Genomic DNA, 18,667 nt, shown 5'->3' on the forward strand with positions numbered 1-18,667 from the left:
TGCAGGGTCCTCGTAAGGACAAGCCGAGATCATGAATGTGACAGTGAGAGCTATCTAAATGCAAACGCCTTGTCTTTACTAAGTAACAACTGTATTATTGCTGTGGGCTAAATAGCATTTTATGGATAATTTTCAGGGTAACTTCACCCAAAGATCTTCCCTGGCCCCTCTCTTGTTTTGATCTTTATGTCAGGATTTTAATACGTTTATACTATCCTTGATAGTAGCTGTAACTTTAGGGTTTTAATTAAAAGTGACTACCTCAGGAAGTACCATTTCTCTACCCAGAAAATAGATTTTACAAGATACTATAGAGCACTGGAGTTTTGTCTCTCTGGCCACAGAAAGCACCCTGAAGCAGCCTCACTCCAGGAATATGGGTTCTCTTTTGGCTCAAGTAAGGGTGAAGAGTGCACATTTATGGCTGGCTCCCATGAGCAGATGCCAATGACATATCTGCCATTTTTGGCTAACTGGAACAGTGGCCAGCTTTGTTGACAGTGGCTCGATTTGGGAAAATTAAATGTGAGATCTCATTGACTTTGACTTCTACAGCAACTTCAACTATAAATGCCCAGGACTTGCTGGTCTGCAGAGGTCCTTTACACCCACTTAAAAGGGTAACTGAACTTATAACCAGAACATTGCAAGCAAATATGCCAATGGGAGCAGGCAGGGCAAATGTAAACAAGGTGGTGTCTTTAGGGGGTTTGCTGGGCAGACACATGCCTATGCTTCAGGCTTGCTGAGAATGCTCAGAGTTGGCAAACCCTCAGTCCCTGGGAAACTCAGGCAGTTCCTGGTTATGAATATACTGTGGGTGAGGAAGGGTGCTGTACATGGACACAGTAGGTCCTGAATCCCAGTTATCAGAGGGAGTGCAGGACACACACTATCCTCCAATTGGAACACCACTCTTTTCTCCAACTGTGGAGCCAAGAGAAGCCAAGGAATGTGGGCAGGCCCAACTAATAAGGAGAAAACGCCCCTCTTTCCAGGACTCCAGGGAATTTCCTTCCCTGGTGAGTCTGTTTCAATCCCCTTACCCTGGGCAGTAACCTAACTAGATAGACTCCATACTCAGGCCTTTGCAGAAGTTGAGTTCTTGTGGCTGAGAGTTCAGGTTCTCTGTGGATGTCCCAGAACTCTGTCATTTCAGTGATGCAGGGAACGGGGTATGTGGGCTTCCAATTTCTGTGGCAACAAAACTTATCAGAACAGGAGTCTGAAAATGATGCAGGACTTTGATGTTGGCATTTCTGTAGTGGTTTAAGAACTGTTTCTCTATCTCATTTTTGGTCGTGACAGTGGCGGATTTGTTTAACAATTTACTTCTGTACCCAAGACACTCTTGGGGAGAGTGTTCTTCAAATCAATTCCCTTCAGAGTGGGTAATGAAGTGTGTGGGGGCTACAGTTATTCTATGACTGTTGAGATGTGATTGAATGCTAATGACTCACCCTCCCTAGAAACTTAGGTCTTCTTTCCTGAGTGTGTCCTGTGCTGTCTGGTGTGATGTGACTTTTACATAAAGCCTTGCTCACACTTTCTGCAAACATAGGGCTGCTTCCCTGAGTGTGTTCTCTGGTGCTGATGAGATACGACTTCCCTGTAAAGCCTTGCCCATGATCCCTGCAAACATAGGGCCTCTCCCTTGTGTGCTCTAGTGTCTGATGACATGTGACTTCCACAGTGTGCATCCTCTGGTGTCTGATGGCATGTGATTTTGTCAACACTCTGTGAAAACCTAGGGCTTCTCCTTCAGAGTGTCCTCTTGTGTCTGATGAGATGTGATTTCTGTGTAAATCCCCATCCAGACTTTCTGCCAACATAAGGCTTCTGCCCTGAGTGTGTTCCCTAATATCTGATAAGATATGACCCACCATCAAATCCTGACCATCCCCTTCATACTTGATTGTTATAATTCTGGACATTCCTACTCCCACAAATAATTGCTCTGAGTCATCTGGGTCACTTCTGACTGCACTCAGCTGTTCCTCCATCATTCTCTCATCCTCACTAGAGCTCCTCATTTGTATGCTGGGAGGTTTCAACAAGGCCACTGAAATCCTCATCTGCCCGATCCTTTTAAGCAAACAATGGGACCTTTCTTTGACATCCTGACCTCAGCCTTGTCATTCCAGCTATACATACAGGAATTTTGCTTCTGCTGATTCGGATCCTCTGAGCAGCATCTGTCTGATTGAAGCTGTTGCCTTGCAAATGTTTCCAGGAGAATCTGAGGGGGTGGCAGCATTTGACATGTTGGCTGAACAATTTCTGACTGGAGAAGGCCAGAGACCAGGAGGAACATGTGCAGACCTCTGGTTTTGGTTTTGATGAAGCAGGTTTTGGTCAGGCAGATGTTGACAAGACTGTCTGAGCTGTAGACTTTGTCTCATGATAAAACCTGCCCCACAAAACATTCTTATTATGGTGACAATGCAAGTGTTCTTCTTTCGCAGGCTATTTTCTTTTCATTTCTATGCACTACATCTTTTTCAGATATCCAGAAAGCCCACACCAAGGGTCTTGACTACACTTTGACCAGACTAGGGACTGTCGGGTAGCATCAGAGGCCATTTGACAACCTGTATGGATTGAATGGCAGTGACCTCTCCCATATGTATATATCTTCTAAGTCACGTTCAAGAGAGAAACCACAGGCCCTGAGTAAGAATTGCTCCTCTCCAGTGTCCAAAATTTTAAGATAAAATAAAATGTCCTCCCTCAAGCCTCGGTCCAAGTATCCACACTTGATTTCACTCAGAGTTAGCTCATTTCAAACGCAATAGAAGATATTTTAAAATTAAGAGCAAAATTAAACATATAAATATTGTTCCTAAGTTTTAAAAGTATGTAAAATGACTCCTTGATTTCTGAAGCATACGATTTAAAACTTTAGTGACTTCAATATTTATTTTACTGTACTTAAGGGTTGGAGCAGGAAAATTTTGAAGGAGAGCACTCTCTCTCTCTCTCTCTCTCTCTCTCTCTCTCTCTTCATTTTGAAGGACTATGGTGCCCACCTCTTGTGGTTGGGCGCTCTCTCTTCTGCTTGCCACCACGCATGATGCCCAGTTGCCGGCAATACTCATTGCCATACCAGAGCAGAAGCTCAAAGCCTGGCTTGATGACCTGGCAGGTTCGGTAGAAAATCTGCCTGTGATATTGAAAGGCCACCAGATTCTGTTCTTCATATCGCTGGGCACAGTTCACATACCTGGTGTTCAGGCAATTGAAGGGAAAGAAAACCACAGTGACTAGTGACTGCTACCTGTCACATCCATGTCCAGCTCCTCACTGATGCCCAAGACCCCCAGGCCCTGATCACACCCACCCCCACCAATGCTCCCAGGGAGCCTTCTGTTCAGTGCCTGATCCTCTGTCAGTATGTCATGTGAATGTCTATCTCCAGGTCCTGCTTATGGTGCTCATCCTACCTAATACTATTTTCCAAAGCCTAGTCCAGACTTAAGTTCCACCCCAACTGGCCATAAAACCCAGTCCCCTCTAGCTTTTCTAAATACTAAGTTGAGTTCTATTTCACACCACAGAACCTAGTGCTTGATCTAGACTCTGCTTCTAGATTAGCTCCTCTCATTCAATATTCAGCCCGAGTCTATGTTATCTTTAGCAGCTTTCTCTAATCTCCCCACACTTTTCTTAGGGTAAAATTCACTTGTCCCCCCCAAGGTTCCCATAGAAACATGGAGGTCTCTGTCTCATCAAAATAACACAGAGCAATAATAGTTGGTTCACCTTGTATTTCCCCTGAGAAAAGAGAGACCCTCAGGGAAGGGGCCTGTGACCATTCCTCTGCAGGCCTCAGAATGCAGTTCTAGTTAGGACTGACTCTGGGACCCTTTGCTGCCCACACCAGCTTAGGTGATCCTGGCACTGTGCACTTTTCTAAAACTAGGAAAACTATAGTCATATATTTGTAAAAGCAACTTTTTGATGCCTGTCTGCAGTAAGTCTCCCATAAGGATATGGGCTGTGTAATGTGTTCAAGGAATGAACTCATTCATCTAAACTGGAACATAGTAAGTGCTTAAATAATGTTCATTATGTAAAGTGTAATCCAGTCCCTGGTGAATCTAGTATCCTCCAGGTTTTTCCAAGGCCCCCAATTTTGACTAGCTTAGGGATTCAAATGTTGAGGATGTATGCTATTTTTAAATCTCCTTTTCTGTAACTGTCTCCTGTTATGAAAGAGCACTGTGCAGAGAACAAAGAGGAACAGAAGATTGAGGGAGGCTGTTGAGTGAGGCAGGATGATAGGAAAAGATACTTGAACTTGTGGGAGATAAGTCTCACAGGCACCCAGAAACCTATTGACTTTACCTCATCCAATTCGAACAGGCTTTGTCCTTTCCATCCACATACTCATAGCATTTACTCCCTTTGGAGATCTGCATTTTGGAAAAGAAGTTCAAGACCTTTTATTTTTATTTTTTGGTGGGAAAGTAGTAGAAGAAGTATTTTACCTACTGACATCAAAGCTCTTTCAGAGAGGGGAAGATGGCGGAGGAGTGAGGAGAGGCTGAGGTTTCAGGCTCCCGAGACCCATCTGCAGTTTGGGCTAATTGCAGACAGAACATCTCATTGAGCAGCTGGACACTGGCAGGAGTCGAGCCAAGGCACTGCCGGATTAGAGAAAATCCATCTGGGAACAACCTGTTTAGTGAGGATAGCGGAGGAAAAGGGGACGAAACGGGATTCCTGACTGGGGCGGCTGCCCGAGCTGCGGCTGGAAGTACACAAAGGCTTTTTGGCGACCACAGGCTACCCAGGAGAGGAGTTGGGAGGAGAGCGGATCTCTGCCCGCTGGTAGAGACGGGACTCGACCAAATGGCATTGGCGCTGAAGGACAGGAGACAGCGTGCTGCCGGGCAAGTGAGAACATAATTCTCCTTTATATTTTTCTCTAGTGGACAGTGGAGAGGGGAGGAAAGTTTGGGGGTGGTAGGCCATTCTTGAGGAGGGCAGGTGCAGTGGCGCGCTCATCCACTCCCCAACCCTACCCTTGGGTCGCAGGGGCGCGCATAAAAAAGTGCTCTCACTCACTGGCCCAGGTGCGCAGGGCCGTGAGTCCAGGCGTCCCTCAGACACTCCCCAACGGACATAAGATCAGTGCCCCAAGGGACACAGGGAGGGCCCACTGAACACGCAGAGGACCATGGACAGATCCCCCTAGACAGCTCCCTTGGGCGCCGGGCCCCAGGCCAGAAAGCAGACCACTAGCTCAGGCTCTGTTCTTGCCAGTCCAGATGGGTGAAGGAAAGCAGTCAGCTGCGGCGCCAGAACAGCGGGCCGCAGCGACTCACAGACGCTCACTTCCACTGAGCACAAGCGTCCGCGGCCCCGCCCTAAGAGGCGAGAGACCAACTCCTGGAGCTCAGCTCAGCAGGACTAAGGGCACGGGCACGCGAGCGCGAAAACACCTCAGCCCAGGGACAATAGGTGCCAATTGCGGGGCAACTTCTCAGGCCCCAGACGCGTGTGCAGGGAGGCGTGCAGGGACACCTCAGCGCGAACGCGGAACCACCTCGGCCCAGCAACAATAGGCGCCAATCGCAGGGCAAGCTCTCGGCCACCACACCCGTGCAGGGTCTCGTGTGCAAGGACACCTCAACTGGCTCCGGCGAGCAACAAGGGACCGTGCCGTGCTGGCAACCTCAGGCGCGCAACCTTGCGGCAAGAAACAAGAACCTCTGAACCGCCACACTAGACCAGCTGTGAACGCAGAAAAAGAAGGCGACACACCAAGGCTAAAACGGACATCTCCACAAAAGAAATCGAGATAAAGTGGATAGAGTGACTCTCAATTAACAAGCCAGAAGGAAGATCCTAACAAAAAAATCTGAAATATAACCAGACAGCATAAACAAACGATATAAAAGGTACCCCAAGAACATCAGGCTCAGGAGATCAAAGAGATTGCACCACTCAAACCTCCAGATCTACCATAAAAAATCTCATACCACAAAGGTGGGAAGGCAAAGCAGACAAATTCAAATAACAAAAACAAACAAGAAGAATCCAACATGGTAAGACGCAGAAACAACCTCTCAATGAAAAGAAAAGAGGAATCCCCAGAAAGAGAGGTAGATGGAATAGACATAGCCCAAATGTCAGACATGGAATTCAAAACTATGATGGTGAAGAAACTCAATATGCTCGAAAACCTCAAAAACAACTATGACAACCTCCAAGGAAGTTACCAACGGCTCCAAGAAAATTACAGGGAACTTGCAGAGAACTACACCAGCATAAAAAAAGACATAGAAACTACCAACAAGAACCAGGAAGAAATGAAGAATGCAATCTCTGAACTGAAAAACACAGTAGAATCAGTCAAAAGCAGACTAAACGAAGCAGAGGATCAGATTAGTGAGTTAGAGGATAATGTAGGTAATAATTCTCAAACGATACAGCAAAATTAAAAAGGATTGAAAAAATATGAACAAGATGTAAGGGAATTACAGGATAGCATTAAAAATAATAATATCAGGATCATAGGAATCAGAGAGGGAGAAGAAAAGGAGCATGGAATTCAAAAACTGATAGGAGAAATAGTGACAGAAAATTTTCCGAACCTGATGAGAGAAAAACTTATGCAAGTCCAAGAAGCACTGAGAGTTCCAATCAAGAGGAACCCCCAAAACCCACTCCAAGGCACATCATAGTTAAAATGGCAACATTCAAGACAAAGAGGGAATCCTAAAAGCAGCAAGAGAAAAACAGCAAATAACTTACAAGGGAGCTCCAATAAGGCTATCGACCGATTTCTCAACAGAAATATTACAAGCCAGAAGGGAATGGTCAAAAATATTTCAAGCAATGAAAAACAAAGGCCTACAACCAAGAATACTCTACCCAGCAAGCCTCTCATTCAAAATAGAAGGTGAAATAAGGAGTTTCTCAGACAAAGAAAGACTAAAAGAATACATCTCCACCAAACCAGCATTGCAAGAGATGCTAAAGGGAATATTCTAAGAGAAAAATCAAAAAAAGAGTAGAGGAACAGAGATACAAAGGGAAATGAATAAATATATGTCAATAATAACCTTAAATGTAAATGGATTAAGTGCTCCAATTAAAAGACACGGGGTAATGGAATGGATAAGAAAACAGGACCCACATATTTGCTGTCTACAAGAAACACACCTCAAAGCAAAAGATTTACATAGACTGAAAGTAAAGGGATATAAAAAAATATTCCAAGCAAATGGATCTGAAAAAAAAGCTGGGGTAGCAGTCCTCATATCAGACAAAACGGATTTCAAAGCAAGGGCAATAAAAAGAGACAGAGAAGGGCATTTCATAATACTTAAAGGAACGATTCATCAAGAAGATATAACACTGATAAACATATATGCACCCAACATAGGAGCACCCAAATACATAAAGCAAATACTAGAAGACCACAAGAAGGATATTAACAACAACACACTCATAGTAGGGGACTTCAACACTCCATTATCAACAATACACAGATCACCAAAGCAAAGAAACACCAAAGATACACGGGCATTGACCAACACACTAAACCACATGGACTTAACTGATATATATAGAACTTTTCACCCCAAAGAAGCAAAATATACATTCTTTTCAAAGGCACATGGGACATTTTCAAAGATAGACCACATAATAGAACACAAAACAAGCCTCAACAAATTCAAGAAAATTGAAATCCTATCAAGCATCTTTTCAGACCACAATGCCTTGAAACTAAAAATCAACCTCAGGGAAAAAAATCAAACACACCCAAACTCATGGAGAATGAATAACACGCTCTTAAATAGCAAATGGGTTAACAATGACATCAAAGAGGAAATCGAGAAATTTCTAGAAACTAATGACAATGAACATACAACAGCCCAAAACCTGTGGGACACAGCAAAAGCAGTCCTAAGAGGGAAGTTCATAGCGATACAGGCATATCTGAAAAGACAAGAAGAATCTGAAATAAAAAACCTAACCCTAAAGCTACAAGAACTACAACAGCAACAACAAACAAAGCCTAGGGCAAAAAGAAGAAAGGAAATCAAGATCAAAGCAGAATTAAACGACATAGAAACTGAACGAACAATCCAAAAAATCAACAAAACTAGGAGCTGGTTCTTTGAAAAAGTAAACAAAATTGACAACCCTCTAGCCAGGCTCATTAAGAAAAAAAGAGAGAAGACCCAAATAAGCAAAATCAGAAATGAAAGAGGAGAAATCACGACTGATACCTCAGAAATACAAACAATTATAAGAAATTACTACAAACAACAATATCGCAAGAAATTTGACAACCTAGTAGAAATGGACAGATTTCTAGAAACATATAACCTTCCAAAACTGAATCAAGAAGAAGTACAAAGTCTCAACATAACAATAACAAAGAAGAAAATTGAAACAGCAATCAAAAATCTCCCTGCACACAAAAGCCCTGGACCGGATGACTTCACAGGCGAATTTTACAAAACATTTAGGGAAGAACTAACTTCTACCCTCCGCAAACTATTCCAAAAAATCCAAGGAGAGGGAAAAATCCCAAACTCTTTCTATGAAGCCGGTATTACCCTAATCCCAAAACGAGGTCAAGACACAACAAAGAAAGAAAACTACAGGCCAATATCACTGGTGAACATAGATGCTAGAATCCTCAATAAAATTTTGGGAAACAGGATCCAACAATACATCAAAAAGATCATACACCATGATCAAGTGGGATTCATCCCAGGGATGCAAGGATGGTTTACTATTCGCAAATCAATAAATATAATACATCACCTAAACAAAATGAAAGACAAAAATCACATGATCATATCTATAGATGCAGAAAAAGCATTTGATAAAGTACAACACCCATTTATGTTCAAAACACTCAGCAAAATGGGAATAGAGGGAGCATACCTTCACATAATTAAGGCTATATATGAGAAGCCTGTGGCCAACATCATAGTCAATGGAAAAAAACTGAAAGTTTTTGTCCACTCTCTCCAGTTCTATTCAACATAGTATTGGAAGTCCTAGCCACAGCAATCAGACAAGATGAAGAAATAAAAGGCATCCAGATTGGGAAAGAAGAAGTAAAACTATCACTATTTGTAGACGACATGATAGTATACCTAGAAAACCCTATAAACTCCACTAAAAGACTACTTGATATAATAAGTGAATTTGCCAAAATTGCAGGGTACAAAATAAATATACAGAAATCTAAGGCATTTCTGTACACCAACAATAAAATCTCAGAGACAGAAGCAAAAAAGAAAATACCATTTACTATAGCAACAACAAAAATAAAGTACCTAGGAATAAACTTAACCAAAGAGATAAAAGACCTGTACACTGAAGATTATGCAACATTGAAGAAAGAAATTAAGGAAGATACAAATAAATGGAGGCAAATACCATGTTCTTGGATGGGAAGAATCAACATCATCAAAATGGCCATACTACCCAAAGCAATTTACAGATTCAATGCAATCCCTATTAAAATACCAATGACATATTTCACTGACCTAGAACAAATCCTCCAAAAATTCATATGGAACCAAAAAAGACGCCGAATAGCAAAAGCAATCTTGAAGCAGAACGCAGCAGGAGGAATCACGATACCAGACATCAAACAATACTACAAAGGCACTGTGATCAAAACAGTCTGGTACTGGCGTAAGAACAGACATATAGATCACTGGAACAGAATTGAAGGCGCAGAAATGAACCCAGACCTCTATGGTCAACTAATCTTTGATAAAGGAGGAAGGAACATAAAATGGAATGAGAAGAGCCTCTTTAACAAATGGTGCTCGGAGAACTGGACAGGGACGTGCAAAAAAAAAAAAAAAATGAAACTAGACCACCAACTTACACCGCACACGAGAATAAACTCAAGATGGATTAAAGACTTAAATGTAAGCCATAACACCATAAAAGTCCTAGAGGAAAACATAGGCAGGAAAATTTCAGATATCACACGTAACAATATCTTCACGGATACATCTCCCAAGGGAAGAGAAATAAAGGAAAAAATAAACAAATGGGACTACATCAAACTAAAAAGTTTCTGCTCAGCAAAAGAAAACATCAGCAAGATGAAAAGGAAACCAACGATATGGGAAAACATATTTGCCAATGATATCACAGACTGGGGAATGATCTCCAAAATTTATAAAGACCTTATACGACTCAACATCAAGAAAACAAACAACCCAATTAAAAAATGGGCAAAGGACCTGAACAAACACTTCTCCGAAGAGGACATGCAGAAGGTCCATAGGCACATGAATAAATGCTCAACATCATTGGCCATCAGAGAGATGCAAGTAAAAACCACAATGAGATACCACCTTACATCTGTCAGAATGGCCATCATCGACAAATCAACAAACAACAAGTGCTGGCCAGGATGTGGAGAAACGGGAACCCTACTGCACTGTTGGTGGGAATGCAGACTGGTGCAGCCACTGTGGGAAACAGTATGGAATTACCTCAAAAAACTAAAAATGGAACTGCCATTTGAACCGGTGATTCCACTGCTAGGATTATACCCAAAAAACCCTAAAACCCTAATTCAAAAGAACTTATGCACCCCTATGTTCATAGCAGCCCTGTTTACAATAGCTAAGTGCTGGAAACAGCCTAGGTGCCCGTCTGTGGATGAGTGGATCAAAAAACTGTGGTACATCTACACAATGGAATACTATGTAGCAGAAAGAAAGAAGGAACTCCTGCCATTTGCGACAACATGGATGGAAGTAGAGAGAATTCTGCTTGGTGAAATAAGCCAGGCAAAGAAAGCAAAATACCATATGATATCACCCAATACAGGAAACTAAAGAGCAACACAAACAAACGAACTAAATAGGCAAAGACTAGAATAGTAGTCAGTAGGGGGGAGGGGGGAAGAAGAAAAGGGGGATAAGTAAGGGGAAGGGTCAAGTCAAGGAACGTATATGAATGACTCGTGGACATGGACGACGGGGAGGGATATAATTGTGGGAGAATGGATGGGCTGGGAGGGGGGAGCAATGGGGGGAAAATGGGACAACTGTAATTGAATAACCAAAAAAAAAAAAAAAAAAAAAGGCTCTTTCAGTTCACATGGGGATTCAACTTCCACTTGCAACCATATGATATTTTTCTTACTCATCTTATACACATCCATGCCTATCTGTCCAATCAGAGCAGGGGCACCCAAGGGAGGAGCCACTGCCTTGTGTCTGTACCGCTTTGCTCCCACTTATTCTCTAACCCTTGTTCAAGCAAAGCCCACTCAGTACACAGAGATAACCGTATCATTTATCCCCACTCATGTCTATCTGTAAAAGGTGAGGTCCCTTCAAGCCACTGAAGATTTGTGGGAAGCTAGAGGACAGGGTCAGAGGTAAACACTTCTCACCTCCCAGGAATATCCGTTGTTGGCTGCTGCTTTATCTGTTGTGATCTGGCCCTCGAAAGGGCCAAAACAGAGACCCGCTGGCAGATCGGAAGACTCATTCCACACTCCAAGGCCAGCCTTAGGGATGCTTGATGGTCCGATTCTCAAACCAGAGGGAAGGGTGAGGGCTGAGCGGTTGGGATGCCCCTTGTCAACTGCACGGTCTTTTACAAACTTAGGGGGCCCATGCACAGCACAGCAGTCAATGTGGAAGTACCGACACTTCTCACAATCTGGAGGTGAGAGGAGCAGGGGTTAGGAAATGTGTAGTACATCTTCATGGACATGAGGAACTAAACTACAGGAAGAGCCCTGGTATTCACATCATTGTGCCCCCTTCCTTACTTTTAGGTCACTGGAGGAAGGAATGCTTTAGGGACCAAGTGACTAGGTGAAATTTTTGCACCAAGATGTACCATGCATTTTATCTGGTACATCTTCTCGGGCAAAAGAAACAAAAGAAAGGATAAACTGATGGGACTACAGCAAACTAAAAAGCTTTTGCATAGCAAAGGAAGCAATCCACAAAATAAAAAGACAACCCGTGAAATCGCAGAGTACATTGGCCAGTGCAGCTGATAATGGGTTGATATCCAAAATTCATTAAAAGCTTATAAATTCACCAAAGGAAAACCAAACAATCCAATTAAAACATGGGCAAAAGATGTGAATGCACACTTCTCCAAGGAGGACATCCCAATGACCAATGGACATATTAAAAGAGATATGCAAGTGGAAAGCACAATGACTTATTACCTCACACCTTTCAAAATGGCTATCATCAATAAATGAAAAAACAAGTGCTGGCGAGAGTGGAGATAAAGGGGCACCCTTGTGTAGTGCTGGTGGAAATGCAGACTGGTGCTCCTACTGCATAAAACTTAAAAAATAGAACTGTCTTTTGATCTGGCTATCCCACTTCTGGGAATATATCAAAAAAAAAAAAAAAAAAACAACCCAAAACACTAATTTGAAAGAACAGAGGAAACCTATGTTCATTGCAGTGTTATATACAATTGCCAAGATATGGAAGCAGCCCAAGGATCAATCAGTAGATGAGTGGATAAAACAACCATGGGACATTTACACAATAGAATACCACACGGCCGTAAAGGAGAAGAAAAATTTACCCTTGAGATGGCATCGGTGGACATGGAAAACATTACACTAAGTGAAACAAGCCAGTCATAGAAAGACAAATACCATGACTTTACTCATACATGGAATCTAATGAACAAACTGAACTAACAGGCAAAATGGAGACAGATTCATGGATAGAGAGCTGGATGACGGCTATTGCGGGGTGGTTTGGGGACTCATGGACAACCATGCGGTGATAGTAGGCAGAGGATATTTCAAGGGAGAGGGTATTTCAAGGGGGACAGGTGGTAGTGGAGAAATATACAATACATAAAAAAAGACATAACATGCTTTTGTGAGGATCACTTACACAGGTAGTCATCATCCTTGGGCTCGCTGACCTCTTGGTACACCTGGACCTTTCTTTCTCGTAGGCTATATACCTTCACATCACTCTTCTTTCTCCTGAGTTCTAAGTTGAAGAGTATGTGAGTGAGGTTAGTAACATCTAGTAGTGTTAGTCTCATTTTTGTCAGAAAACACACAATGCCCTCTGTCCTTCTACAGTCTATGGTATTTTCCTCTGTTAACCATTAATTCAGAGAGATTAAGAGTCCACACTGAGTACAAGTGGCTGATTCAATTTTAATTTCTAGATCCTACCATTATCTGGTTTAACTATCCGATCTTTACTCATTCATAAAACACTTACTGAGGGAAAATTATGTGTTAGGCAGTAAGCAAAGACATGTGCATACAGCACCAAGAAAGTATGGGTGCTGATATCACATGTGAAAACTGCATGGGTCAGTTGTTCTAAATTAAATTTGAAGCTTTCAAACAGTATATAAGCTATGTATACTTATTTTCACTTTCCACATTAGCATTCAGGAGCTCAGAGAATTTATAAGGTTTACTCAAAGCTCTGGTGCTACCTTCAGTTCCAGCTTCATCCAGTATTAACCCAGGCCTATCCAGAGTGTGCCACACACACCTAGGCCATATTTGTCAGCTGTTCTAGGGGACTTAGGTGACCTGTAGTGTCCAAATTATTTTCTCTTACCCATTTTTCGCCTTGAGTGCACTTCAGAGGTGTTTGCTTCTCCAGGAGGGGACACTGGTTTCTTGGTCTGCACTGAGCCACTTTCAGTCAGTGAATTTGGTGTGCTGGACAATTCCTTCAAATTGGATTGATCACTTAAGAATGCCCTGGACATTGCCTTCACTGTAAGACTCACATAGTAAAATATCACATGCAGTTCTTTTGTTTCTTTAGGGGTTATAATATATTTCCATATGCATGACTTTACTTAATGCTTCAGCAACCCCTGGGAATCCCTGAAGAGTATGAATACTAGAGAGAAAAGGTTCCTATGTGGATATCAACTTCAAGACTAGAACCCATACCTTAAGACTTTTCTTTCAGGTTTCTCTATAATGGTAAGAGTGAGGGCTATCGAGAAGAGTAAAAAGAGGTAGTTGACAGAAAAATATCTAGACAATAAGTAAAATGATGCCAAAATGTGCAAGTTGTTATGTCTTGGGAAGAATATTTGTAATTATTTTAGCCGGATCCCATCAATCCTTTTTAAATAAGGTTGTAACACTAGCTGGTTCTCTTCAGTTTCCTGATCTATAGCCTGCTAATCCTTAATGCTCTGGTGAACACAAAATATAACAATAATCAGCAAAGTGTTTTGTGAGCTATGTAACACAGTCTGAATGTGAGATTATGCATCTGCTATCAATTTTTCCCTCAGCTCTTTCCATATTTGATATCTCCCAATAATTTTTCTGTGATTATTTTTCAGTATCTATTGACCCATTCTAGTTTAATTTGTAACTGTGAAATCGTCCATTTGGCAACTGTTTAGGGGGTGCTCTCAGGGGCCCTGAAACTTCTGAGAAGAATCAGGTATGCACCATCCTCTTAAAGAGATCACAATGCAGGGCTAGAACAAGTGATTCCACAGACCTGTTCATCCCATTCCTAGCTCTATGTACACTCTGGGACTTCTCCCACTTCCCTGACACTGCTCTTAGGGGCGGGAGACAGTCCTTCTCCTACAGCACTCTGCCCATGCAAAGAGTGTCACCCTATGGAGCTGGCATTTGCAAAGCTGTGGGGCAGCTTCCTCACCAGCACTGTCCCTCATGGTAGTTCCCCTTGTCCTTGAGATTGCACTGTGTCTTCTCCCTGCTGGCATGGCACCAGTCTTGTGATACCTGGTCCTGTTATTCTCCCTGTGACCCCATCTCACCCCAGGCATCCTGCACATGAGCAGAGATAGCAAGCCCAGAGACCATGTGTTGGCCGAGTTACCAGGCAGCTAGCTATTTCCCCAGGCCTGTCCCTCTTGGTAGTGTCCTTGGTCCCTGAGAGCACTATGGGCCTTCTCCCAGGCCTTGACAAGGCCCTTTGGTGCCGGGTCGCTCTTGCACCAGGTTCTCTGCACTTGCACAGGGAGGGTCAACCCAGGGGCCAGGTGACTGCGGAGCTCTGGGACAGCTGCATCACCAGCCCTGTCCATCTCCGTAGAGTCCCTGGTCCCTGAGACCACTCTGGGCCTTATCCCATTGACACGGGGATCTCCTTGCATTAGGTTCACTCTGTACCTCCTCAGGGAGGACTAACACAGGGGCCAGGTGACCGCGGGGCACCAGCGCAGTGCCCAAGCTTTTCGCAGACGCTACCACTCACCCTTGGCTTCCGCCGCTTACTCCCCGCTTTTCCCTCAGGGCACTCCTGTGGCAAATGGGTGGGGTTCATGGTCTCCCAACCTCGAGGTGCCTGTGGAAGGACAAGGCGCTGAGAGTGCTGAACCACTTTGCCCCCGTTTGTCAGGGTGTCCAGAGAGGGAGGGCTTGGGGATCCAGGGAGATGAGAGGATGGGTGGGGTGAAGTTTGACAAAATGTTCCTGCCCTTCGCCCCCAGACTCCCTTCCTACTACAGCAGAAGCACAGGCTTCTGAGGGCCACCAGAAGTGGCCCCGACGTTTGAGTTGGCCTGTGGCGGTGTCAGGAAATGGGATTCTGGGGAAATACGCGTGTGAGGCAGGCATAGTCTCTAGGAGACAGAAATCTCTGTCTCTGGGACTCAGGTTCCCTCGGGACAAGATCTGGGACCTTTCAAAGAAACAAAGGGCATTTTTACAGTGCTAGGGGAGAGAGGATCTGGGACCTCTAATACCGAGGAGCCTAGGGGTCTCTCATTGATGGGCATCCGGTTGCCCGTCATTGTGTTTCCAGGACGACGGCATTTAGGACCTCTGAATTTGGGGAAATTTAGCCTTTCTGGGCGAGCTATAGGGAGAGTGCCCTGGGCTGAGGAAAATTGAGGTTTCCAGGGTGTTTGAGGGTCTAAGTGTTGGGGAATTTAATATGTCGCTGGGCGAGGAGATTTGGCGTCCTTAGGGTTAGCGGCTGGGGGGGCCCTTGGAGGCGGAAGGAATTTGGAGCCTCTCAGGATGAGAGCACCTAGGATCTTAGGCTGAACTTCGAAAGTCGCAGGCTAAGCGTTTCACAAGGGTTTGGCAAGGCTAAGGGTTTCTCACAGTTTTCCTGTTAGTCTCCTGGATCCCCTGCCGTGCCGCCCACCTTGGTGGAGCGTCCTCTAGCGTCTCCTATGTTTTTCGCTGTTGGGAGGTGTGACGGCACCGAGCTCGAGGTTCATTTCCGGTATAGCCAGGTGGACTCAAGCTGCCAATCAGTGCTCTGATCTCAGTGCCCTGCCAGCCAATGAGCGAACAGAAGGAGATCGAAGCTTGGGACAGGGGGCGGAGCCTGCCCTTCAGTCGGAGGCTTCAGACCACCTGGCGGAAGACCAGCCCCCTCCACAGGAGTGGCTGCTCTGGTTCTGGGTGAGTGTCTGTCATGCAGCCTTCTGCAAGGTCCACAGCGTGGCGGTTTCCATGACTGGTTGTTCAGCTGTTGTGGAGGGCCCCGCAGGACCTGGGAACACCGAGGCCGGCAGGTCTTTAGGGTGGACGTGGCCTTCCTATCATTTGATGAAAATGCATCATTGGACCACCGGGCAGTAGTTAGAATACATGACATTCATCTAGGCCCTTCTGTGCTCTTACCTGTGAAACTCAGCTTCAGCAAGACCTGCGTTGCCGTCCGGGGAAATGGTAAGTCAGTTAATTCTGACCACCCAGTTCATAGACATAAAATAATTTCCAGAGGGGTCAAAGATTCACACACAACACATGCCATGATAAACAAACTAGAACAACCACGAGGAAGCAACGCAGGTCTAAAAAGGCTTCAGAAACAGGAAGTCAAGAAAGAAACAGACCGAAACAAAACCAACCAACTGATAACCCCAAGAAAACCTAGAAGTATTTTGCATTAAAAAAAAGGCATCAAATCTAAGGACTTGGGTCCACAGAGTCAGTTCACTTTAACTGTTACTGGCCTTCATGAGATAAAATGGGAAGAGGGTTCCTGGCTCCTGCCTCATTCTGAGCACAAAAATATGACATGATTTCCATGGATCGGAAATAATCCAACTAATTGTAATTACAATTATTATAACTTTGAAATTGCACAAAGGAAACCTCACTACAGTGGAGTTGGAGGGTCAGGTCAGGGCGGTCTTCTCACATAGCACCACCTGAGGTCGATGACAGGAGAAACTGTCAATCACTGGCCCCAAGACATGGAGGTACAGGTACCTCCCATGAGAAACTGACTCCACAGAAACTCAGCCAGTGAGAAACCCTGAACTGATGCTTTTCTCCAAACAAGTTCCCTACTAAGTGGCCCCTCCCAACTTGATCCTTTCTCCCCATAAAATAACATCCCTCACCTTTACTTGTGGAACTTGCCTGTGACTTTTGCTGCAGCTTGCTTGCCCTAAATTAGAATTCTTTCCCGTTTCTGAATAAGCCCATTTTCTCCTGGTACAAAAACTGACTGTTTTAGTTTTAAGGTCAGCACTGTGTGGTGGCCTGCATGAGGATCCAAAGAAGACTCCGGAAACCTATGGGGGTGATGAGCAAGCAGATGCATTGTCTAACTGACGACTGTTTTTATATACACATATATTATGAAGACACAGTAATAGAAGGTTTTTATCTACATTAAGCTTATTTTACTTAATGAAAACCTCACTTCAATTTCTTTGTAGAGGAAAATTTCTACTTTAAAAACAAAATGCAAGAACTACATTTATCGTCACTCTTTTAAAAAGCAGCTCTCACAATAAACAACATCTACTATAATAGTAAAGTGTTTAAAAATGCTTTGATTGTACAGTTCCCCTGCTGCTGGAAGTTGTAATATGTTTCCTCTGTTCATTGACAGAGGTAGAAGAGATGCTCTTCTCCTTATTGGCCAGGTTTTATAGCAGCCAGCTTATCCCTCAAGTGAATGTTCACCAAGTATTCATATGGAAGATGCAAGTCTATCCTTTGAGGTTGAAAAGGTGAAGCTTCTCAGTCTGCTGCAAATTTGGGGCTAGGATTTCCAGGAAAGGCCATGTTGAAGTATAATGTTGTTAAGTCCCTTCCCAATGCAAGATGTACTCTTCTTGGGTCTGTCTCTCCTGCCCTGATAAATATGAACAGGTCAATCATTTAAGTTGACCCATCGAAATCCCTTGAGGCACCTTAGTAACCTGATCATCAGGTAATACCTGAATTTTTTTTTCTGCTGCTGGTTATTACTTTTGTTGTTGAGCTTTTATGTCTGGGCAATTTATCCCGGGTCCTTTCTGTCACGTGAATGGGAGTGGTCACAAACGAGAACAGGTCGTTCATCTACTGGGTACATCTCTTTATTTAAGGCACTTCCCGCTGTTGCTCAATGAAGACCAAACCCAGGAGGGTCCAGGGATGGATAGAGGAAAGACGGTGAGAACCAAAAAATGGGGACAAGGGGGAAGGTGACTCTCGGTAGACAGACAGACAGACAGAGTGCACCCTTCTCTTGGCCCATGGTCCTCTTGGGCATTCAGCCCTGCCCAAATGGAGGCTGCAGATTTTTGTCTGAGGAGTTGTCACTGAATGTGTTATTTTCATTTATTTTGGGTGCTTGGGCAGAAAGGTTGTTTGTGTAGAGTTCGTAGGGAAAATCGAGGATTAAGGGTTAAGATGATAACGAAATTTCGGGTGCTACCCATTTTCCATGATTGTGGTTCC

The 18,667-nt window shown here is 43.8% G+C and overlaps 1 protein-coding gene across 1 annotated transcript; it reads right to left on the minus strand.

The window, feature by feature from the left end:
* Positions 1 to 2,071: 2,071 nt before the first annotated feature.
* LOC149990265 (histone-lysine N-methyltransferase PRDM9-like) lies at positions 2,072 to 15,762 on the minus strand. Its single transcript, XM_090265501.1, is given in 9 exon segments — positions 2,072 to 2,244; positions 2,247 to 2,336; positions 3,030 to 3,223; positions 4,348 to 4,415; positions 11,405 to 11,676; positions 12,894 to 12,995; positions 13,587 to 13,748; positions 15,218 to 15,314; positions 15,715 to 15,762. Coding segments are annotated over 9 exon segments (1,206 nt in total).
* Positions 15,763 to 18,667: the final 2,905 nt, after the last annotated feature.

Source organism: Furipterus horrens, unplaced genomic scaffold, assembly GCF_987537825.1.
Source record: "Furipterus horrens unplaced genomic scaffold, mFurHor1.1.pri manual_scaffold_19, whole genome shotgun sequence".
NCBI classification, from domain to species: Eukaryota; Metazoa; Chordata; class Mammalia; order Chiroptera; family Furipteridae; genus Furipterus; species Furipterus horrens.